The 25,053-nt window shown below is 39.9% G+C and overlaps 1 protein-coding gene across 1 annotated transcript; it reads right to left on the bottom strand.

The window, feature by feature from the left end:
* Positions 1-2,352: 2,352 nt before the first annotated feature.
* On the bottom strand, positions 2,353-8,103 carry LOC149232463 (uncharacterized). The gene is made up of 2 exons (XM_089381925.1): positions 6,721-8,103; positions 2,353-6,585 (listed from the first exon to the last, which is right to left on the bottom strand). The coding sequence occupies exons 1-2, from the start codon at positions 8,101-8,103 to the stop codon at positions 2,353-2,355; spliced, it is 5,616 nt and encodes a 1,871-aa protein (XP_089238051.1).
* Positions 8,104-25,053: the final 16,950 nt, after the last annotated feature.

Raw genomic sequence — 25,053 nt, 5'->3', positions numbered from 1 at the left:
AGTTGTATGATTTTCCTTAAATAACTATGAAGAATTTAACATACATTACAAATGATACCAATAACAACTATGATGAATTAACACCTTAATTATAATAATTCTTTCTACTATTTAAAATATCCTATAAACTCATTATTATAAAATAATGCATCCATTTAAATTATAGGGAAAAACAAACAATACACATCAAAACATTAAGTTATGATACATGTTGTGTTACCAAATTTTATTTTAAATTATTATTATTAATTATAAAAATATAAATAAAATTTTAAATACTTTTTAATTAAATTAAAGAGTAAAAAATTCAAATTAACTCCTATCATTTACTTATAATTATTAATAATTAAACTAAAATTATAAAAATTAAAAATTAAATATATTAATTACTTTAATCTTCGATAAAAATATCACATTAATATATTAATTACTTTAATCTTCCATAAAAATGTCACATTCAAAATCATTGCAATCAATTATTTACAGTAAACCCTATTTGATTTCCTCTATTTGTCCAGGCACTCTGCAATTCAGTGAACAGGTTGTACTCTCTCGTTTACCTTATATGGCTGTGGTACTTATATTCTCAAAGGAATTTCAAACCTGAACAGATACGTTTGGTAAATTGAGCAGATTCATCGAATACAGGCCATCAATATTACAGAACGAAAATTATGAAAACATCCGTTTCCATGAGAGACATGCCTCATCACATTAACAAGATTTATAAAATTACACATATATTGTTTTTTTTTTGTAAGCTCAGGTATTACTCATTCTATTACTGAAAATTTTTCAAGAAGATACATCGTCCAAACCATAGAAGCCCGCCCTCAAGGGGAAACCGGGTCAAAAACCATCTGTAATTTTTCAGTCCAGCCCAGAAGTAATAGGCTCTCAGTCTAACCAAAGTAGCTAACACAGCATAGCAATTTTGGAACTTACAGCAAACCCTATTCGTGACTATATTTTTGTTCCTACTATTCATCTATAAAGACACGAAACAAAATCAGAACAAAACAGAGAAACAGTATTCAACATATCTCCCGTCATGCATTTTCCTTTTCCACTGGCCGGCTGGCTCCTTGCGCAGGATTCGGCTGGCTGTCTCCTTGAACAGGATCCTGACGATCACTCTTCAGAAGGTGAAGAATCTCATCCATTTTATCCTCCTGTCTTGACAAGGCTGTACGAATATAGCCTAGCTCCTTGCTCATATCCGGTTTCTTCTGAAGTAAATCAGCCATTTCTTTGGCAACCTGTTCCAAGGCCTTCGCCATCAAGCCTTTCATTACCCAATACATGTGAAGGGACTGCTTGAACAGAGTTCTACGACCACGAGTGTGGCCCGGGTCGTGGAGGATTGTTGCCCATTCTTCCATCTCGTCTGACGATTGCTCCTGAATGGCCTCCTCTTCAAGATATTGCATTAACCTACGAATATCAGGGTCAGCATTGTTTTGAAAGGCCTTTTCCGCCTCTCGAATTTGGTGCATCACTGTTCTTTTAGGCTTCGCAGATTGCTGCTGTCGCTTTCCAGAATTTTCCCCTTCCTCATGCTCTGTCGTGCTCTGGTTCCTATCCCCCTTCTGTGTTTTGCTTTGACCACTGCTCAGTGGACGACCCCTCTTGCGAAGCCCCGAACGTCTATCATCAGAGGCATTTAGCATAGGCGAATTTGTCTCCGGCTGGGGCGTGCTACCTTTCAAGCTCCTCTTTTGCATTTCCTTAAATCTTTTCCCAGAGACTCCAACGTCTTCCTCTTCTGAATCATCATCTATATCCCAAATTATGAATGGGGAGTCTCGTTCTATGGGGCTTTTGCCCTTCCCTTGCTCCCGATCTTCATCAATTGCATTCCACCCCCCTACACCACGGCCTCTCTGTCGAGTTTCCATACCACCTGCAGTCCTGTCGCTCTTCCTTCTCTGCTTATTTCCCCCCTTTGAATGCCTCTGCTGGAGACTATGGAAATGTTTCCGAATTATCCCGCAAGGGTAGTTGTTTCTCGGTCTCTGTTTCTCTTGACTTCGGAGATTAATAATACGGTGAACATAGGATGAGGCCCAAATTTTAATTCCCGGCTGCTTCCCATCCGGATCCGGTACCCCACTACCATCGGCCGTTCCATCCGTAATCACGTCCACTGCAATGTATCCTGTCGCCTCGTTAATCTCCCCTCTCAGCTGATGCCTATTAATTATCGCATCAAATGTGTAATCTTTGGTACTCATCCCCTCTGCCGCCATAATACCTCCTTTTAATTCCTGCTTCATCATTGTGTGGATTTGCATGCCACTTAGCACCTTATTCAATCGAACCTTGGCCATGGTTCGACCGTGCCTCTGCCAATTAATAATCCCTTTCATTGATCGAAGTGTGATCCCCGATAGCACCATCATGATCAACCTTAATGAGCGTAATCAGATCTTTCCACTCTCTATTTGCCTCCGCATTCCTCCACTGACTATCTATCCTGCTTTGCTGGCCACGGCTGCCCCAGTTGGCAAGCCAGTCTGCAGTTTTATTGCCATTTCTTCTAACATGATTAAAGATATAGTAGTCTATTCTTTTAATCATATCCGCTATCTCCTGTACGATACCTGCTGTGCGCCAGCTCTTAGTCACCTTTTCCCACCCCTTGCCATTCCTGAGTTTCTTTACCATTTCAATGGCAATTTGGGAGTCGCCCGTAATTTCCAAGTTGGAGTACCCATTTCTGATAGCAATTCTCAATCCAGTATGGAGAGCCCAGAACTCGGCCTCATTGTTGGTCATCTTCCCTCCCCAGTCGGCACATATCCATCTTACTTGTCTGTTGCTGTCACAGAATATACCCCCGAACCCTGCATCCCCAGGGTTGCCCTTAGAGGCTCCATCGAAATTTAGTTTTATAAATTGTCCCCTAGGATAGGTAAACTTGTCTGGGCTTTTAATCCTCATGTCCTGCTCTCTCCTTAATTGATAATGCACCATTTCAAATTTAAGGTTGAGTCTGTTCAAAATTTCTTTCTCCCTTGGATCTGCTTTCCAATCCTCATCCTGCCATCTCTCTACCAGAATGGTTTCTCTCATCGCCTCTACCACCCGCTCCCAGATTACCTCAGGCTCCTTATTGATACTTTTGAAAATTCTAGCATTGCGTTCCTTCCATGTCATCCATATTACAAAACCTGATATAAGATTCCAGGCTCGCTGTATGACTTTGCAGTGGAAAGTTTCTTCCCTCCAATGGAAAACCATTTCGAGAAAATCTCTAACCTCCACCCCAGGTTTATTAAAGGTGCGCTTGGTATTAGACCAGAGTTGATTAATAAACGGGCAGTGGATCATGATATGATCTCTGTTTTCTTCGTGTTTTCTGCACAGATAGCAGCTCGAAGGTCCCGAGAAACCCCGTTTCTGGATGCGGTCCCAAGTTAAGATTTTGTTTTTCGAAGCTAACCAAGTGAAAGTGGTCACTTTGGGCCACCAATTTAGATCCCAAATTTTCCTCCAATCCTGCTGGCCTTCATTGTTATTGTGAGAATTTACCAAATAATAAGCTTCCTTAGCTGAGAAAAGACCTCTCATGGTATTACCCCAGCGTAGGATATCTTTTCCGTCTCTTACTCTGATTTTCCTTGAGTTCATTTCCTTTTTGAAAGCCGTCTGCATGTCAGGACTAAGATTCTGATCCCACTCTAACGGGTCCTTCCAGGATCTCCACCAGTCATCCATGCTGGCAGGTTTCCAATAATCCTTGACACTTGTTCTATTCCCCTCAATTCTTCCTCTGATTTGATGAAGATTCTGCATATTGTTCAGTCTTTCTCTTTGCTGCCATTTGTCGTCCCAGAAGTGAGCCTCATTCCCTCCTCTGATTTCCCAGAACGCATGCTGCTCGACAATGTTTCTATTTTGGCTGGCCAATTCCCATATAGCAGATCCGCGAGGCGTTTCTTCTTGTCTTAGAATGTCTACCTGTGAGTCTGGCATTCGATATTTTGTTCTCCATATTGATTTCCAGAGGTCATTTCCCCCTTGCAACCACCTCCACCAAAGTTTAGCTCCCATTGTTTGATTGAGCAATTCTGGGTCTCTTAATCCTAACCCACCTCTCTCTTTCCTCTCTGTAAGCTGATTCCAGGCGACTAAGACCCATTTCTTCTTTTCCTCCGACCCTCTCCAAATGAAATTTCTGATAATTTCTCTAATCTTCCCATAAACTCCTCTCGGGGCTGCCATAATTGAAAGGGGATAAATAGGTATAGCCTGAAGAACCGATTTGGCTAAAATAATTCTGCCAGCAATATTCAGGGCCCTAAAGGCCCAGCTCGAGACTTTTTTCCTCATTCTATCTAAGATTCCCTGCCAATTCTTTAATCTTTTTGACGTGAAGTCCAGCATGTTACCCAGATACTTGGTAGGTAGTTCACCCGTTTTGAAGCCCAGAATTCTAATAAGGTGAGTCTTCACTTGATCCACCGTGTTGAAGATAAAAACACACGATTTATCCCGGTTAATTTCAAGTCCCGATGCCTCAGCAAACAGGTCTAGAATTTTCTTTAGATGTTTGACTTCCTTAACAGTTGGCTCTCCAAAGAGCATTATATCATCAACAAATTGTTGATGCGTTAGAGGAAGTCTGTCTCCCCATAAGCGAAGTCCTTTTAATCTGTGAGCTGCTCTTTCCTGAGTAATATACCTTCCTAGACCCTCTGCTGCTAAGATGAACAAGAAAGGGGACAACGGATCACCCTGATGGATACCTCTGGAGGCATTAAACGTGTTCGAAGGGTTTCCATTGACTAAGATTGAAAAGTTAGGGGAAGAAATGAGATTGTGGATCCAAGTAATCCATCTCTTGTGAAAACCGAAACATTCCAGAACTCTTTCCAGGTACCTCCAGTTAAGCCTATCGTAAGCCTTGGATAAATCAAGCTTGATCATCATTCCCTTTCGTTTTTTATCTTTGAGTGAGTGAATAACTTCTTGAGAGACAACTAAGCCATCCAAGATCTGCCTCCCCTCCACAAAACCAGTTTGCTCCGCCGATATTAAACTTTCCAGCAAGGGTTTTAATCTTCTAGCAATTAGAGAGGTTATGATCTTATACACTACATTACAGAGAGCTATCGGCCTAAAGCCATTAGCATCCTCCATATTTTCTCCTTTAGGAATTAGAGTAAAGAAGGTTGAGTTAAGAGCCGGCCATACCTTCTGCTGCACCCTTGACTCTTCTACCAAATCCAGTATGTCTTTTCCAAGAAAATGCCAGCCAGCCTGGTAGAAATCTACTGTAAAGCCGTCCGGGCCCGGTGCTGTGCCCTTCCTCATTGCTTTCACTGTATCTTCCAGCTCTTCCAAAGTAACCGCCCTCATTAAGGCTTTGTTCTGGTCCTCCGTAACTAGTCTAGGTATAGCAGTACAGATCTCCTGGATAGCTCTCACTCGATCTACCTGAGGTTCAGAAAGGATTCCTCTATGATGATCCACTAGTGTTTTCTCAATTTCCTTTTGCTCCACCAACCTTATACCATTATTTCCTTTAATGGAGAGAATTTTGTTTCCCTGTCTATGCTTAACCATTGCCTGATGAAAAAATTTTGTATTTCTTTCCCCTTCCCGAAGCCATTTAATTCTAGATTTTTGTCGCCATAGAATTTCCTCTTGCTTTCGTCTTTCTTCCATTCTTCCCAGCAGAATCCCTTCTTTGGTGATGCTTTCCTCAGCCCTGCCTTCCAAAATTATTTTATGTTGGAGATCCTCCATTTCCTTTTCTAGTTTTTGCTTATCTTCCAAGATGTTGCCAAATTCCTCTTTGTTCCACTTCTTAATCTTCATCTTCAATTCTTTCAATTTTAAATGAAACGTGTGCATCTTTCCTCTACCCTGCACTCTACTTTGATTCCACCATTCTTCTACCTTTTTTATGAAATTCGGATCCCGTAACCAGAATGCTTCAAACCGAAATGGCTTCTTACCCTGGATTTTTTTAATGTCGATTTCCAATCGGATTGGCCAATGGTCCGAGCCCAAGGAGGGGATAATCTTGGCCTCGACAAAGATATCCTTGTTCAAGATGTCTTCAGATATTAAAAATCTGTCTAGTTTTGAGGCAATTTGGTTCTTGCCTCCTCTTCGATTATTCCATGTATAGACTCCATTGATGGTTTTAAGATCTACTACTCTTAGGTCCTCTATCATCTCATTAAATTTATCCATGAACTGATCCAGCCTTCTAACCCCACCTTTTTTCTCTTCCAGGGATCTGATTAAGTTGAAGTCTCCTCCAATGATCCAAGGTTGCCCAGAAAAAAGTTGTCGGATAGTTCTTAAACTTCTGATGAAGTTTTCTTTTTCTCCAGGGTTTGTGGGTCCATAAACACCTGTAATGACCACCTTTTCCTTGGTCCCCACTATCCTGCCCAGCCCGGTCAAGATTCCATGCATGCTAGTCCAATTATCTAGAAGGATTTCATTCGGGTTCCACAATATTGCTATTCCCCCAGCAACTCCTATGGCATCCTGTCCCATAACTTTGTAATTCAATCTATTTTTTTCAATGATTTCTTCTAACTGGTGTACCCCAATTTTAGTCTCCTGCAGTATCAAAATGCTAGGTTTTTCTTTTTTGAGTTTATCTCTCAAATATCTTTGCTTTCCCTTACTATGCAAGCCCCTAATATTCCAGCTGACAATAATCATTTAAAACTTTTGGAAGGAAGGAAAAAATACCTCTGACAGAGGTATCACTTTACCAGAGTTGATCAATGTTTCGCCCACCGATTGGATAGTTTCATTTAACGTTCTCCGACCTCTTTTTCTGCTACTTTTGCCAGCATTGCCCATTTCCAGCATTTCTTTCTGCTGCTCACCAACCTCCGTTATTTGTTTTTCCAGGTTTTCCCCTTTCCGTTCCTTGTATTTCTGGAAAGCTTCCTTGAATAACTGTTTTTGTTTTTCTGGTATAAATCTATTATCCAGATACTTCCACTCCTGGAGTAGTCTCTTCATTAACTTTTCCTCTTCGGCCTCATTTTCCATTTGGTTTTCAATTTCCATATGCGATTCCACTGTTTCTTCCGCCTCTTTTTCCTCTGTTTGTTCCTTGTTTGGTTTGTTTGGGCTTTTTGCTTTCTCTTTCTCTTCTCGGGAAATCTCCATGGGCGAGTTCTCTGGATCTTCATCATCATTCAAATTTATTTCATACCCTTCCGTGTCATCTTGCAGCGCCTGGAACTTATTTTGACTTTTTATTGTATTGGATGTTTCTTGCGATTTGGGTTTCAGGTTTTCCTTATTTTGCCGTTTCTTTCTATAGACTTGCTGGAAGCCTTCCTCTTTGTCTGTTGCCCTATCTTTATCTGTCTTCCCCCCTTCCTCCTTATTCAATGGGCATTGCCTATATAGGTGGCCGTACTCATGACATTTCCGGCATCGAAAGGGGATGTGTTCATAATCAATCGGCTGCGTCCAGACCTCATCATGGTATTCCAATTCGATATTTTCCGGGAGTGGTTCAGCCAAGTTCATGAAAACACAAATTCTGGCAAAGGCATTATACTTTCCTCTTCTGGTGGCCTCTGCAGTCTTGACAAAGCTACCTATTGAGTTTCCTATTCCTTCCAAGATTTCCGGATCCCAAAACTTATCGGGTAACCCAAACAGCCTAACCCACACCCGGACATCCATTAGTTTTTCTTTGTCAAGGTTATACCGTTCTTCCCAATGCTTCATAAACAGACCTGCATTGTTCAGGAAGTACGGCCCTTCCTCAAAAATTCTATTCTTGTCTTCCAGGTTCGTAAAGATAGCAGTGAAGAAACCCTGCGCTCCCAGTTTAAGATCTATATGACCCCGGGGTTTCCATCGCTGTTCTATCCATCTATTTAACTCCTTTTCTGAAGGCCAATAGCCAATAAATTTGCAGATTAATGCATGATCCTTCATATAGCTATTGTATTCCTCCAGTTTATTGAAGGGAATGACATACCTGGGTTTTTTCTGAGCTCGAGGAAGGCATTTTCCTTTCATTCGTTTCTGCCATAAGTTGCCCATTACCGGGGCCAGGTTTTCCTTGTTTCCGTTTGGAATCCCTTCTGAACTGGTTTCTCCCATCACTATATTTTTGAAGGAGGGGTTTGCACCCCCCCCCCTTTGTCTCGTCCATCCCGTTCAGTACTGTCGGCTAGGTTTTAACCCCAGTTCTCTTTTAAAAACAACGAAACTGCAAAAAATCGTTTCAGCCGAAAGAGCCGCAGACCTTATCTGAGGATTCCGTCCCCCGACTGAGGAACCGTCCCCTGGCTGCGGATTCCTCTGTGAATCCTGCGCACCTGCGTAAACCCTAACCAGAGGCGCCCGCCCTGCGTTCCAGCTCGTTCGTGTCCACATTCGAAATAGTGTACATTTTCCACATATATTGTTAAAAACTTTAAAAGTTCAAATTTACATTTACAATTTTAATATACTTTTTGCTAAAAGTATGTCATATAAATTGTATTAAAAAAATGTTGTGGTGAAATGTCCCGTAATATTTCATTCTAATATCTTCCCTGTATTTTAATTTATTTTAGAATATTTAGTTGGTCTTTTGAGATTTTTTTGGAAGGTTTTCTTGTGGGTTTTTTGCTCTAAAGTCTGGCAGGAATTTATTGAAATCACAAATATGATGGATAACTCTTATCCAAAAAATTACACTAAAGACAACTCATTTCAGAAATCTAATTAATAAGAATAAATAATGAAAATTTCTTAATATTTGTAGTGATTAACATATATATCCCTTTATGGTTTATCATTGAGATTGGCTATGAAATTTTTTAGTAATAATATTTGGCATGCTAATTATTTTTTAATAGGGTCCAAAAGAAATTATTTCGTTTTTTAATTTTTTTAAAAAATTATTTATCATATATTAAGCATTGTCAAAAATTCAAACCTTATAAATTTAAATATTTAAAAAAAATAATATCAAAGATCATTATAAATTTAAATCTTTTTACAAATATTTTTTTCAAAATGATTTTTTATATATTAAATTTAGCCAAAATCGCTATAAATTTGAATATTTCCCCACACTAATTTTTTTTTCATTAACAAGTTAAAAGTTTCACTAGAGTTTATAAACATTAACATAACATACCCCTGTAGTATGCCCTAAAACTCTTTTTGCTTGGTTAAGTGGTTCTCTTTTTCACCCCTAAAACTCTTTTTGCTTGGTTAAGTGGTTCTCTTCTTCCCCCCTAAAACTGTTTTTGCTTGGTTAAGTGGTTCTCTTCCTCACCTAGAGGCACATCCCAAGAGTGAAAGCCTGTAGTAGGAGTGAAAGCTTGCCCCTTACTGACCACGGCATAGTTTTCCAATAAAGATGATAAGTCAGCCTGCACTGGTTTCACAAACAAATTATGATAAATTTTCAACCTGTGCAAAAAAAACATTAACATAATTTTGGGCTAAAATTTTGGTGACTCTAACACATTCAAAATAAAAACGTGATATTTTACTAGTGAATGCTTTAATTATCTGCCATGAAACTGAGATGAAATTTCAAAACAGATAACTTGTACTTGTCAATCATTAGTTCATTGAAACAGCATGCGTACGAAGATTCCACACTTGTAGTAATTATTCAGCACAGACACAGCCAGACGTATCCTAATTCAAAACTCAGATTTCCTGGGCGTCGCTCAGTATGTGCGCTTCAACATCCTAAAAGGGTAACGAGTTAGCCAACAAAAAACTGCTGGATGTGAATGATATATGATTGCAAAATTAGTGAAGCTTTTTTTTTTTCAGAAGAAAAAAACCATATATATTATATTACGGGAAATATAATGTCCATGAATACAGCATAACCGAATTGTCTGGAGACCCACGGCAAAAACAGATAAAAACCATGTATGAGAGAAATGTGCAAGGTTTACAGATGATCAGATGGGTGGAGCAGTTAGTCTCACAGCAGAAAGAGACCAATAAACTAAGAAATCTCCATATGGACCATGTGTACCAACAGCACCAGATAGAGCGAGAGCTCCATAATCAGACAAATCCAAAAAAAAACATTGATGCGCAGCAGCAATGACGACCACAAGTAACAGTTCTGTTCCAAATAAAACATTGATGCGCAGCAGCAATGACTACCTCAAGTAACAGTTCTGTTCCAAAAAAAACATTGATGCGCAGCAGCAATGACGACCTCAAGAAACAGTTGGAATAGAGATCCCTACATATCAGGGGAGACAGATGAATCTGTAATCCGCAGCAGAATAGAAGCAAGAGGAGTTCTGAGGTCTTGAAAAGTACAATTATTTCTCCACTTCCATAAAAGCCAGATGACCATGACAAACATAGAGTGTAGGGACAAGCATTGCTCACTCCACCACCTGTAGCCCTTACCAGCGGAGAAATTAAGACTAAATCTAACTAAGCAATTCGCCATCGTGCATATCGCCGGAATCCCCTGAACATGAAGAGAGAGAGCACCTCCACTTCTCCACTACGAATACTTCACATGGACCATTGAAGGTTTAAGATAAGAGGCGGTGCTCTCTCTCTTCTGGTTCAGGCTCTGGAGAGGCCTTCTTCTTCAAATAATTACACGCAGGCTCTATTGCCTTGCAACACAACGCAACACTAATATGCTAAATCTGCGCCATCTATATATAATACCTCAATTCACTGTATGGGATACGCTGGTGAAAATGGTATCCCCTCCTGTTCTCCAAATGTGGGGTTGATTAAAAATTCCGGCCCTGCAGAATGGCATGTTCAACCAATTGGTGATTAAATTCAAATAATATGATTAAAATATTAAATATTTCGAGACCCAATGCCATACAGCTAACGAGTGATGGAAAATGAATGACATACAGCTAAAGAGTTAGCGAGAAGTTGATGGATGCCGACACATATTAACAATTAAAAAGCCCACAAATCGTTTCCGGGTCAGTTTGGAAGACGGAAGCGTGCAAGAGTACGCGGCTACAGATTACTCGATAGAATGCCGGCTAAATTGTGCTCCGGGTGGGGTCACAACTGTTCTCCTCACACCCCCCGCCAACAGACAATACGTTTGTGTCAACCAAACCAATTATGATTTATTGCACTATAAATTTAACTTGATTTCCGATTTTGCATAGACGCTCGTAACATTTTCAATGTGTTTTCAAAAGCTATCATTTAACCCCTTTAACTAATAGTCATGTTTTGAACTGGACATCTATGGTAGGCCAAGTTTGGATGAGTTGGTCTATAACTGTTCTCCTCACACCTCCCCCAACAGACAATACGTTTGTGTCAACTAAACCAATTATGATTTATTGCACTATAAATTTAACTTGATTTCCGATTTTGCATAGACCCGCGTAACATTTTCAATGTGTTTTCAAAAGCTATCATTTAACCCCTTTAACTAACAGTCATGTTTTGAACTGGACATCTATGGTAGGCCAAGTTTGGATGAGTTCGTCTATAAGTTTCTTATATGAGACTCAAGTTATAGTTTAGAGTAGTTTTGTTTTCATTTATAAGAATTCCTTATTTTATGTTTGTTTGGTTGTACATTTTGGAGGAAGTTGATGTGATCGAAGCTTTACTCGTGGTAAGTGTGAAAATAGTATTAATGTTATGACAAAGATCAATGCCACAATTGTATCAATGCTACGACAAAGAGTGGTGCCACAATATGCTTCTCCATATAGGATTGTCTTTCATAAGAGGCAATAGTTTGAGATTATCACCAACATGGAAAAACTAGTGGCTCTCAAATGGGATGTTTTAATGGAAAAATAATGTCTAACATAGAGAACTATAAATGTAGGGAAGTTTTGGGAAGTTTTTTTTGGGTTAAGAAGTTCTTATTATCAATGTGAATGCAATAATCATGCTTATAGTTTTAATGGAAAGGCAATAGAATTTTTTTCTCTTGAGAATACATTTTCTTTTAGAAGTTTTCAAACACCTATATTAAATGTTGTCATGTTAGTTAAAGCATTTAGTAGCAAAGTACTTTTTATGCTAGTAGAGGGTAATAAGAGAAAATGAATAAAATATATAGTTAAGTATAAATTTTATTGTACTTTGAAATATCTTGGATGACCATTTTTGGTGGGCGATATGATTCTCTTTTATTTGTGTGAGTTAGAACAATGTTGAAAGCTATGGGTTAGACCGCTGACAAGGAGGCATTCTACATATGAATGGAAGAGGAGACATGTTGAAATTGATTGGTCAAGTGATTGAAGTTGATGAGTTATATCATTATCTCTTGCCAATGTAATGGGAAAAGACTAGGCATATAGTAGTTTTTTTTGTCAAATTCATGATGGCCAAACATATTAAGACCATTAAGCTAAATATTGTTACCAATTTGTATTTTGAAAATTAGGATTTCTCTTTCATCCAATTTCATGGGGTGATGGGCATCTATTGAGTTAGTAGAAAGATATTAAGAAGCAATATTTGGAGGATATATTGGCTGCAAAATAAAACCACATAACATATTTTTTTTATATGAATAAATAGTAAGTGATTTCTTCTTGAATGAGATCAATGTTATTGAAGAACTTTCAAAAACGTTTTTCGACAAAGAGATCAGTCTAATAAAAATCATTGTAGCAATTGTATTCCATAGAATGAATGGAAATGTTTCACAAAAACATGAAAGATCATAGTTAGGCTTTTTGTCTTCCAATAGACCAATATATTGCAACCTCAATAAGCAACAATGTCCCTATAAATAAGGCATTTTCGTATATACATTAATGCCTTTCTTCTAGTGAAGCCATGTCCCCATTTATATGTATCAAATTTTTGATACCACATCCTTGGTGACTTATTTTAACCCATATAGAGATTTTTTAACCTGCATACCAGTTCTTTCCTACCCTTCACTACAAATCATTGAGGTTGCTTCATGTAGATATTTTCTTCTAGATCCCCATGAAAAGATGGTGTGTTCACATCCATTTGTTCTAAATCAAAATCAAAACCAACATCAAGAGATAAAAGTAATCTAATAGAACATAACTTTGCAACAACAGAATTTTTTTTGCCAAAATCATTCCTCGGCACATGGGAATAACATTTTGCCACAAAACGATCTTTCTATTTCTCCACCTTGCATTCTCCATTCATATTCTTCTTAAATACCCATTTTCTTCCAATCGGTTTCTTTCCAACTAGAAACTCCACCAGATCCCAAGCGTCATTTTTGTCCAAAGATTTCATTTCATCAACCATGGCCTCTTTCCATAGCTTTCCATCCTCTGAATCTACTACCTCCCTGACAGTTCATAGATCATCATCAGTAATAGATAAAGAAAAATTTGAATAAAAGATATATGGACTATACCTTTCTATATTCCCTCTTTCTCAAATTGCTCTTCTCAAAGATGGAGTTTGTGGCTCTTCCTCTTCTGATTCCACTTCTATTGTAGAGTATGATTCTTCCTCCTTTAGCTCAAAATATATCTTCTCAGGTTCCTTTGGTGGGACTTCATGTTTAATAACATATTTCACCTCTCTAAACACCACATCTCGACTATAAACCACCTTCCTTATTTCTGGGTTCCAAAGCGTATAACCTCTTAAAGCATCCTTATACCCAATAAAGATGCACCTTTCATATTTACTATCCAACTTGGTTCTTTTCTCCTCTGGAACATGTACATATGCATCACATTCAAATATCCTTAGATTTGAAAGAAAGAGTTTCTTTCGAGTCCATACCTCATGTTCAGTATTATACTCCAACATTGATGAAGGTGATCTATTAACAAGGTAACATGGAGTCTCCACTGCCTCTGCCCAGAATTCTTATCCTAACCTGACATCACTGAGCATGCTTCTTTCCTTTTCCATCAATGTCATGTTCATGCTTTCTACAACTCCATTTTGTTGAGGTGTGTATGGAGTAGTATTTTGTCGTGCTATACCACACGTCTTACAGAACTCTTAAAATTCCTTCTTGTAGATCTTTATACAATTATCTATCCTCGACACCTTGATCTTCTTCTATGTTTGATTTTCCACCAGAGCCTTAAATTCTTTAAACTTGTCAAAGACTTCAGATTTCTTCCTAATGAAATATATCCATGTATTCCTTGAGAATTCATCTATAAAGGAAACATAGTACACAGAGTGACCCAGTCATGGAACTGACATGGGTCCAAACACATCACTATACACAAGCTTTATTATCCCTTTCTCCCTCATAGAACCAAAGGGTGAACTCACACGATTATAATTCCCATATATAGTATGTTCAAAAAAATCGAAATCCAGAGAGCAATTAGACATACCTTCTACCATAACATTACCATGCAGTATTCTAAGACCCTTCTCTCCAATATATCTAAGCCTTTGATGCCATAACATGTTATTTTCTCCAGAGACCACTAGGTTTTATGCTCCACTTGTAGAAAATCTGATGGTACGTTAACCCCATAATGCAATATAAATCAAAGCAGAATATTATAACCTACTTCTACTGTCAATTTGCAGAAGCTTAAACATCGAGTTAAATAATATAATGAGAAGAAGAATGATCAATGGCACAATACATATGAAAATACTTTGGGGAAAGCCTTGGCTAAAAACCGCACACTATTATATTATCATAAATGGTGGAAATACATAGGAATTATACAAAGCCTTAGCTCTCAGAGCTAGCCAGCTCTCAGTACAATCCTCACAGATACTCACAAGCAATCTTGGCTTCTCTCCAGCCTTCCTCTCTACCCTCCAAGATCCTATTTCTTTGCATTGTTCCTTGTGGATAATCTTCCTATTACCAAGTGGAAAACCTCCCTTCAAAATTGCACAATCCTTAAGGATAAATCCCTTGACTGCATGCATGAGTTTTCTCCATGAGAAAACACATGCAACTAATAGTACACTGTCCTTGAACATTAATCTCAACTGGGTCTTTCTCAAAATAGACATGCATGAGTTTCTGATGAGGGAATCTTCAATTAATTGGAGTAGCACTAGTTGAGTGCATTAATGCATGAACTGACTGTTAACTCACTTTTAGTTCCTCAAATAGTTTGGAACTAATTTAACTGGACTTAACTCAGTAAACTGAGTTAACTAATTACAACTCAGATATAACTCAATCTTATCTCCTTAATTTAAGGGATAACTCTTACATGAGTTCAGAAAGGCTTCTAACTTGAATTTCTCCAACTAATTAATTTAAAATTAATTAATTAATTATTTCCGAGTAGTTGTTAAGACTAAATTCGATTTTAATTGAAAATTTAATTCAAGGACAAATTAAATTGGAATATTCTTGTGCCATATTTGAAGACTCTCTCTCAACAAGAAAGGGATTATCTGCTACCCTGATCCTGTCTCTATGGAGCTTGAATTTACACTTTGTCAATACCTTTATCAAAATGTCTGCATCTTCATCCTCTGTCGAAATATACTGCAGCAACATGATTCTCCTCGCTACATAGTCTCTGAGATGATGATACTAGATGTCGATGTGCTTGGACCTGTCATGAAATATTGGATTCTCATAGAGTTTGATACAACTCTAATTATCACAATAGATCACATTTGGATCCATCCTCTAATCAAACAAACCGACTAGGATTTTCTACATCGAGATGGCCTCACATGTTGCCTAACTTGCAACCATGTATTCTACCTCTGCTGAGCTGAGTGTAGTTGACCTCTATTTCCTGTTGCACCAAGAAACTGTCGTTGATGCAAGGTTGAAAATCCCTCCTGTTGTGCTCTTCCGATCTGATGGAATCCCTACCCAATATGCATCAGTGAAGCCCTGTAAATTCACTCCCTCTGTCTATTTGTACCATAATCCATACTAAGATGTGCCTCTGAGGTATCTCAATACATGCTTTTCTGCCTTCCAAAACATCTTGGTAGGCTGAACCATCGCTTGACTCAGTTGGTTCACTGCATAGCACAAATATGGTCATGTGTTCACTAAGTATAGCATTGAACCCACAAGCTACCTGTACATAGTATCCTCTACCACTTCTCTTGAAGTAGCAACCTCCATCCTCTAGTTACCTGCTAGAGGAGTCTACATGGGCTTGCACTTCTCCATGTGGAATCTCCTGAGTATCTTGTTGGCATACTTGCCCTGAGACACAAACAACTCCCCATATTTCTTCCACACTTCCATGCCAAGGAATTAATGCATGAGACACATATCTTTCATCTCAAATTATCTTGCAAGGTCCTCCTTGCAAGACACGATCAATTGATCATCACCGGTCCATATGAGATCATCAACATGAAGTACAATGATCAACAACTTACCTTTCACCACGATGTGGTACAGGTTCACATTCGCTTCACTCTTTGTGAAGCCCAACCCGGTGAAGTAGTTGTTTATCCTAGTGTACCAAGCACGAGGTGCTTGCTTCAGCCCGTACAACGGTCTCTTGAGTCAGCACACATGCGACTCACTATCGAAGGTCTCAAAACCTTTAGACTGCTCTATGTACATGTCTTCCTCAATCTGGCCATTGAGGAATGTAGTCTTCACATCCATCTGATTGATCTTCCAACCCATTTGTGCTGCTAGTGCCAACATAGATCTGATAGATGCATACCTTGCGACAGGAGAAAAATTCTCATCATAGTAAATCCCCTCGACTTGTGAAAAGTGACGGGCAACAAATCTTGCCTTATGCTTCTCCACACTACCATCAGTAGCTTGCTTTACCTTATAAAGCCAACGAGAACTCACAACTGACTTGTTCTCTAGTCTCGAAACCACGTCCCAAATATTGTTATGAACTATGGAGTCATACTCCTTGACCATAGCATCAACCCAAATCTATTGCTGCACTGCTTCCTCAAAGGTAGATGGCTCGGATTCAACACATTCCCTAGCAAGGACTATGTATCTAGAGTACCTCTCAGGTGACTTCCTATGTCTGCACTGACAAGATGGTGCTCCCACATTCTCTCTCGCATTGTACAACAATCTTTCAGCTTCTCTTTTGTACTTCCTTCCATCTCTAGAAGACTCTGCTTGAGTGGATGTCTCTACTCTTGGAACCTCTGAATGCTGCTGCTCTGCATCAGTCTGAGGCTCCTCCTGCTTAGGAACCAATAGGTCCTCCACAGCCTGTAGTTGGAGTTCTATCTCAAGGGAAGCTTGAATGGCCTTCTCCTCATCAAACTTGAGATCTCTGCGAACCACTGTCCTCTGACTGGTATGCAAGTACACCCGATAGTTGTGAGGTGTATTAGTGTACCCCACAAATATCCCCACCTCTGTTGTCAGCTCAAGCTTCTTTCATGCATCCTTTGTCACATGGAAATATACTGATGAGTGAAAGATCCTGAAGTGACCCACATCTGGTCTCTTCTCGGAGAAAGCTTCCTCTAGTGTCTTCATCCCAAGTATGTGATGCAGGCTTTTATTCTACAAATAGACAGATGTGTTGCATGCCCCAGCCCACAAGTGAAGTGGTAGGCCTTGGTCATGTAGCATTGCCCATGCTGCCCCTGTTGAGAATGCAACAAGATGATGGAGCTTAGTGGAAAGAAGTTGCCTTCACTAAGTGGGCCCGCAGGGTATTTCAGCGCAAAGTCTATTTTTAGACTATGTCTATTTTTAGACATATGGATCATGGTCTATGAGTTGTAGAATGTTGTTTATGGATGATTGGTCATGTTGGGAAAAATAGATGGACTTCTATTTCTAGTTCACAGCAGGAGTGATCAGAGTCTATTTTTAGACTGCCAGGCTAAAAATAGAAAAGTCAAATATTATTGTCTCATAATAATATTTGGACTGTAAACTTTATCTTATCCTCTTGGAGCACTTCAGTTTGAGCTACAGATGTCGCACATGCAGCTGTCAGAAGGAAATACACTTTTCTTGTGAGTCAGTTGAGCTATTGCATGCAGGACATTAGTTAGAACTCATGCATGTGAGTTCTATGGAGTTGGATGTGGAGTTGATGGAGTTGTGTTCAGTTTGACTTGGTTAAACTAGTTGTAATTAGTCTAATTGCAAATAGACTAATGATGAGTGATGTGAATTAATTAATTTAATTAATTCACTAATTATTAACTCATAATGCAACTGAAGAATACATCAGTTAACTCAGTGCATGTACAGTTCAGTGGAGACAGGTGTTAGAGGTTGAGATTGCTATCAGTTGTGACTATAGTTGTGCATGAGATCTTGCACAATCAATGGATTAAGTATGCCCATGAGAATTGCATAGTATATGCCCAGTGAAATAGCCTGTGCTCATGTGATTTCCAGAGTGAGTGATTTTCACTTGGTATTGTGCAATAGAGGCAAGCAAAGCAGCAAAGAAGATTTGAACCTGTGACTTGTTTGGATCTGAGCTAGTTTTGTGTGTAACAGGTGGAGATAGTGTTGGATACTTGTGAGGAGTATTGTACTATGTATTGTTATATGTTCTCAATCATTGATATACAGATAGTTTGGGGTTTTTAGCTGTAAGCTTTCCCCGAGTTACATATTGTTTTAATGTGTGCATGCGATTGATGTTTCATTGTTTTTGATACTGCTAAATTGATGTTGAACATAGAAGAGGTTATGTATTGTGCATGTATTCTCCAATAGTGTATAATCAGGATAATCTCTGTGAATAAGTGTTTATTATTCAAAATTTCTACATGGTATCAAAGTTGTTGATCATCATATCTACTATTCAGGAAGTTTTTACATCTTATTTCTTCAGGCAGAGTCTGTAATCAGGCCAGGTAGCCTCTGGATTCATCCTTCCTTTGGAAGGTGAGATATCCAATAAAAGCCCATACAGTCAATCTCTGCACGAGAAATACTTTAATCTCACGAATCTTAGATCGGAGGTGGTTGAGTTTGGAGCTGGTGGAATTCGAATTTGCAGCAGTGTTTTCTTGGTATCAACATGGCAATGTCTTTCAACGGATTGCGATTGGAGTATGCTCTTGAGGGAAGCTCAAACTATATTGCATGGAAGGATAGGATGGAGGTAGTGTTGGATGATAATGGGTTGAAAGATTTCATAGAGGCTAATGTCCCAAAGCCTACTGATGTTGCGCAAGTTGATGCTGGGCAAAAGAAGATAGCAAAGTGTCGAAGGATTCTATTGGAAGGCGTCAAGGATCATATTATGTCTAGCCTGCATGGTAAGACTTCTCCATACTTGATGTGGAAAGCATTAACTGATCTATTCCAAGGCAAGAGCGATCAGATGAAGCTGGAGCTCAAGAATAAACTCAGAAACATCAAATGTGAGAAGGGAGACAGTATGCCCAAGTATCTCACGAAGTTCACTCAGTGTAGGGATGAGCTGGGAAGTGTGGGGGTGACTGTCGATGATGAGGACATGGTGAGCTTGGCTCTCGTTGGTCTTCCAAAGAGTTGGCATTCCTATCAGGACATTATTAATGGTTGGGAGAAATTGCCAGGATGGGAGAGACTTTGGTCAGATCTTGTGCAGGAGGAGATCAGGTGAAATACCAAGGACGGATCTTCATCAAAGGGACCTGATGAAGAAAATTGCACTTTCGCTACCAAAGCAAAGAAGGGGAAGAGCAAGAAAGCTTCTCAGTCTAGTGCGAAAGGCAAGAAGCAGGACATGTCCAAGCTGAAGTGATTTCACTGTCACCAACACGGACACTATGCCACTAATTGTCTGCAGAAGAAGAAGAATAAGCAAGCTGCTAGATCTGCAGCAGGAGAGGCTCTAGCCTTGTAGTTTGAGCTTGATTTTTCATTGATCGCATGCTTGGTTTCAAGTGTGATGGGATCAGTGTGGTTCTTGTATAGTGGTGCGTCTTTTCACATGACAAGAGATCGAGATTTGTTTTCTGATCTGGAGGACAAAGATCTTGGAGTGCACATCAAGATGGGCGATGATGGTAGATATAGTGTGACTGGTATCGGTACCATTTCCTTTGAGAGGGAGTCTAGTAAACCCTTTGTATTGAAGGAAGTGATGCATGTTCTAGGATTGAAGAAGAATCTTATCTCTGTGGCGATGTTAGAAGACAAGGGATATGATGTTGTTTTCAGCGAGGGAAAGGCTTTCCTGTGCAGCAAGACAACTGGAGAAACCCGGAAGATAGGGGTTCGAGTGAGGAACCTTTATCAGTTGCATGTAGATGGATGCGCAGCTATGGCATGCAAGGTAGAAGAATTGGTGAGCCGGGATGATGGCAAGCTGTGGCACAGGAGATTGGGTCACCTTCACCATGGCTTCCTAAAGGCACTCTTGCGCAGTCAGATCAGTGCAAGGGGTGTACTTTGGGAAAGTTTGTGAAAGCCACCTTTCACGAGAAGGATAGTCGCGCCACGACGATCCTTGAGAGAATTCACATAGACGTGTGTGGACCTTTCTTAGTAGCTTCGACAGCAAAACACAGGTATTATGTGATCTTTGTTGATCATTTCTCTCGTAAGTGCTGGATCTTCTTCATGCAAAAGAAGAGCGAGACATACTCAAAGTTCTGTGGGTACAAAGCACTGGTCGAGAAGGAGTCGGGGAAGAAGGTGAAGGCTCTTAGGAGTGATAATAGTGGTGAATACATCTCTGGCGAGTTCAAGGAATTCTGCAGTGCAGAAGGGATTCAAAGAAAGCTCATAGCTCCCCATAACCCACAACAGAACGGGGTTGCTAAGCGGAAGAATAGAACGATCGTGGGTGCTGCACAGGTGATGTTACATGATGAGGGCCTACCGCTTCACTTGTGGGCAGAAGCATGCAATACAGGAGTTTATGTGTAGAACCATTGTCCTCATAGGATACTTGGCATGAGTACACCCAAGGAGGCTTATTCTGGTAAGAAGCCTGATCTTTCTCATTTGAATATTTTTGGTGCTAACGTTTACATGCATGTGACGAAGGATGCCAGGAAGAAGTTGGAGCCAACCGTAGAGGTTGGGATATTTGTGGGGTACACTGATATGCCCCACAACTATCGTGTGTATTTTCTAGATAGTGATAAGACTGTTGTGCGACGAGATATAAAATTTTAGGAGGAGAAAGCCATGAAGTGTTCGCTTGAGAGGGAGCTACACTTGCATGAAGATGAGGAGCTATTAGTTCCTAAGGATGAGCTTCAGGACGTGGATCAGCCATAGGACGAAGTTCATGGAGTGGAAGATACCACTCATGCAGCACCAACCATCAGAGGGCGAAAGCGCTTGACAGAAGCTGAGCGACTGGCTCAAGATGCAGAGAAAGTTGTAGGACCACCTACAACCCAATGCAAGTAGAGACAGTAACCTGATCAGTACACTGGATACATGGCTCTTGTGAGAAAATGTGTTGTGACTGAGCCATCCTCTTTTGAGGAAGCTGTGGAGGATCCCGCATGGGTAGATGCCATGGTGGAAGAGTATGATTTGATTGTCAGAAACAATGCATGGGAGATTGTTCCTAGACCAGAAGGGAAATTAGTGGTGGGTTCGAGATGGATCTACAAAGTTAAGCAGGCAGCTGACAGGAATGTGGAGAAGTACAAGGCAAGATTTGTTGCTCGAGGCTTTTCACAGATAGAGGGGATCGATTATGAGGAGACCTTTGCACCTGTCACAAGGTATTCTACCATACGAACGATTCTTTCTCTCTCAGCGCAGATGGGATGGCACATTCATCAGATGGATGTGAAGACTGCATTCCTCAAAGGAGTCATTGAGGAGGAGGTGTACATAGAGCAACCCGAAGGTTTTGATATCTTCAGCAGCGAGTCGCATGTGTTCAGGCTCAAAAGAGCAATGTATGGGTTGAAACAACCACCACCTGCTTGGTACACACGGATAGACAATTATTTCACTGGACATGGATTCTCCAAGAGTGAGGTGGATCCTAACCTATACTATATTGTGGTGAAGGGTAAGTTTCTTATCATTGTAATTTATGTAGATGATTTGATTCTAATGAGTGATGAGCTGTTGATACTTTCATGCAAGGATGATCTTGCTAAGGAGTTTGAGATCAAGGACTTGGGCCTCCTTCATTATTTCCTGGCATTGGAAATTTGGCAGCGCAGTGATGGACTATTTGTTTCTTAGGGTAAGTATGATCGGGAGATACTGGATAAGTTCAACATGCATGGTTGCAAGCCTGTTGATACTCCTCTTCCTAGAGGTTGGAGGAAGGAGGATGCCACTTCGACAGAAGAAGTGGATGACATTGTTTATCAATAGTTGGTGGGGTCGCTTATGTGTTTGGTCAATACACGACCCGATATATGCTATGCTGTTAACCGGCTTTCACAAGCTATGGTTAAGCCAACCAAGCTCTTCTAGAAGGCGGGCAAGCATGTATTGTGTTATTTGAGAGGCACATCGAGATATGGTTTGTGGTACAAACAGGAGGATGAGGTGAAGCTATGTGGCTTCACGGATGTAGATTGGGCAGGGAGCCCAACGGACAGAAAGAGCACATCAGGAGGGCTCTTTAGTATCGGGTCGACAGCAGTTTCTTGGTACAGCAGGAAGCAGAGATCCGTGGCACTCAGTTCAGCAGAGACCGAGTATATGGTAGCAAGTTTGGCTGCATGCGAGGCTATATGGATGAGGAAGATCCTGGTCAGTTTGTTTGGTTCTCACTTGGAGCCTACTGTGATTTATTGTGATAACTAGAGTTGCATTAAACTCTCGGCTAACCCTGTATTTCATGATAGATCTAAGCACATTGACATCAGGTACCATCATATCAGAGATTGTGTGCAGCGGAGAATCATGTTACTTTCATACATTCCAATGGAGGATCACGATGCTGATATCTTGACGAAGGCGCTCACCAGGAGCAAATTCGAATACCACCGAGGTAGGATAGGGGTTGCTGATAATCCATATCTTGTTGAGAGGGAGTGTTGAGAATGCAACAAGATGATGGAGCTTAGTGGAAAGAAGTCGCCTTCACTAAGTGGGTCCGCAGGGTATTTTGGCGCAAAGTATATTTTTAGACTATGTCTATTTTTAGATATATGGATCATGGTCTATGAGTTGCAGAATGGTGTTTATGGATGATTGGTCATGTTGGGAAAAATAGATGGACTTCTATTTCTGGTTCACAACAGGAGTGATCAGAGTCTATTTTTAGACTGCCAGGCTAAAAATAGAAAAGTCAAATATTATTGTCTCATAATAATATTTGGACTATAAACTTTACCTTATCCTCTTGGAGCACTTTAGTTCGAGCTACAGATGTTGCACATGCAGCTGTCAGAAGGAAATACGCTTTTCTTGTGAGTCAGTTGAGCTATTGCATGCAGGACATCAGTTAGAACTCATGCATGTGAGTTCTATGGAGTTGGATGTGGAGTTGATGGAGTTGTGTTCAGTTTGACTTGGTTAAACTAGTTGTAATTAGTCTAACTGCAAATAGACTAGTGATGAGTGATGTGAATTAATTGATTAAATTAATTCACTAATTATTAACTCATAATGTAACTGAAGAATACATCAGTTAACTCAGTGCATGTACATTTCAGTGGAGACAGGTGTTAGAGGTTGAGATTGCTATCAGTTGTGACTATAGTTGTGTATGAGATCTTGCACAATCAATGGATTGAGTATGCCCATGAGGATTGCACAATATATTCCCAGTGAAATAGCCTCTGCTCACGTGATTTCCAGAGTGAGTGATTTTCACTTGGTATTGTGCAATAGAGGCAGGCAAAGCAGCAGAGAAGATTTGAACCTGTGACTTGTTCGTATCTGAGCTAGTTTTGTGTGTAACAGGTGGAGATAGTGCTGGATACTTGTGAGGAGTATTGTACTATGTATTGTTACATGTTCTCAATCATTAATATACAGATAGTGTGGGGTTTTCAGCTGTAATCTTTCCTCGGGTTACATACTGTGTTAATGTGTGCATGCAATTGATGTTTCATTGTTTTTGATACTGCTAAATTGATGATCAACGTAGAGGAGGTTATGTATTGTGCATGTATTCCGCAATAGTGTATAATTGGGATAATCTCTGTGAATAAGTGTTTATTATTCAAAATTTCTACAACACCTACACTAGTTTTGTTCTTCCTCTCAGCCACCCCATTCTACTGTGGGTTATGAGGTGTCGTCAACTATCGTTTAATTCCTTCCACTGCACAGAAGTCCTTAAAATCTTGAGAGACATATTCTCCATCATTTTTGCTTCTCAAGGTCTTGATCTTCTTCCCTAACTCTTTCTCGACCAAAGCTTTGAACTCACAAAACTTTGTGAAGGTTATGTCCTTCTTCTGCATGAAATAAATCTAGCATTTATGAGAATAGTCATCAATGAAAATCACATAATAAATTTGCTTCACTGTGGATGCCGTCGAGAATGGTCCACATAAATGAGTATGAACTTGCTCTAAGATAACCTCTGCTCGACTGTCTCGATCATGAAAGGAAGACTTGGTGTACTTTCCCAAGGTACAACCTTTGCATGTGTCAACTTGCTCAAGTTTACCTTTGGGGAGTCCTGCAGATATATGTTGCATTATCTTCAAATCCCCATGATGCAAATGGCCCAACCACCTGTGCCAAAACTCACCAATGTCTTGGCTTTGCACCAATTCTTCTTTCGTAATCAATGCTGCACAATCATCTACCTCTAGTTTATAGAGATTCTTCACCCAAATCCCTATCCTCTTGGTCTGACACATGTCTATGTGTCTTAGGAATGCCTTTCCTTTACTAAAGACAACATTGTAGCCTTTGTCCTCCAACATCACAAATGATTCCAAGTTCTTCTTTATTCTAGGCACACACATCACATCTGTTAAGGTGAGAGGAGCTCCATGCTCCCTCCGAAAGTCAACCATGCCCACTCCTGAAACACTATACATTCTGTCGTCACCCATCTTTATGCGCATCTTAAGGTCTTTCTCCTCCAAGGCATTGAGTAAATTTTTATCATTGGTCATGTGGAATGAGGCTCCACTGTCAAGATACCAGACACAACCCATCATCGATGACACCATGCATGTGATGAGGGTAAAGTCCATTTTGAACTGAGAGGTTAATGCCTCACCTTTCGATCATTCTAAGGATCCATTCTTGGACTTCTTCGATAGGGAATTAGTCGCATAATTTCCCACCTTGTGACAATTAAA

This window comes from Pinus tabuliformis, chromosome J, assembly GCF_031772625.1.
Source record: "Pinus tabuliformis cultivar Carrire ecotype Pingquan chromosome J, CPIR1, whole genome shotgun sequence".
Classification (NCBI taxonomy): Eukaryota; Viridiplantae; Streptophyta; class Pinopsida; order Pinales; family Pinaceae; genus Pinus; species Pinus tabuliformis.
This window is presented reverse-complemented; position numbering and strand designations above follow the sequence as displayed.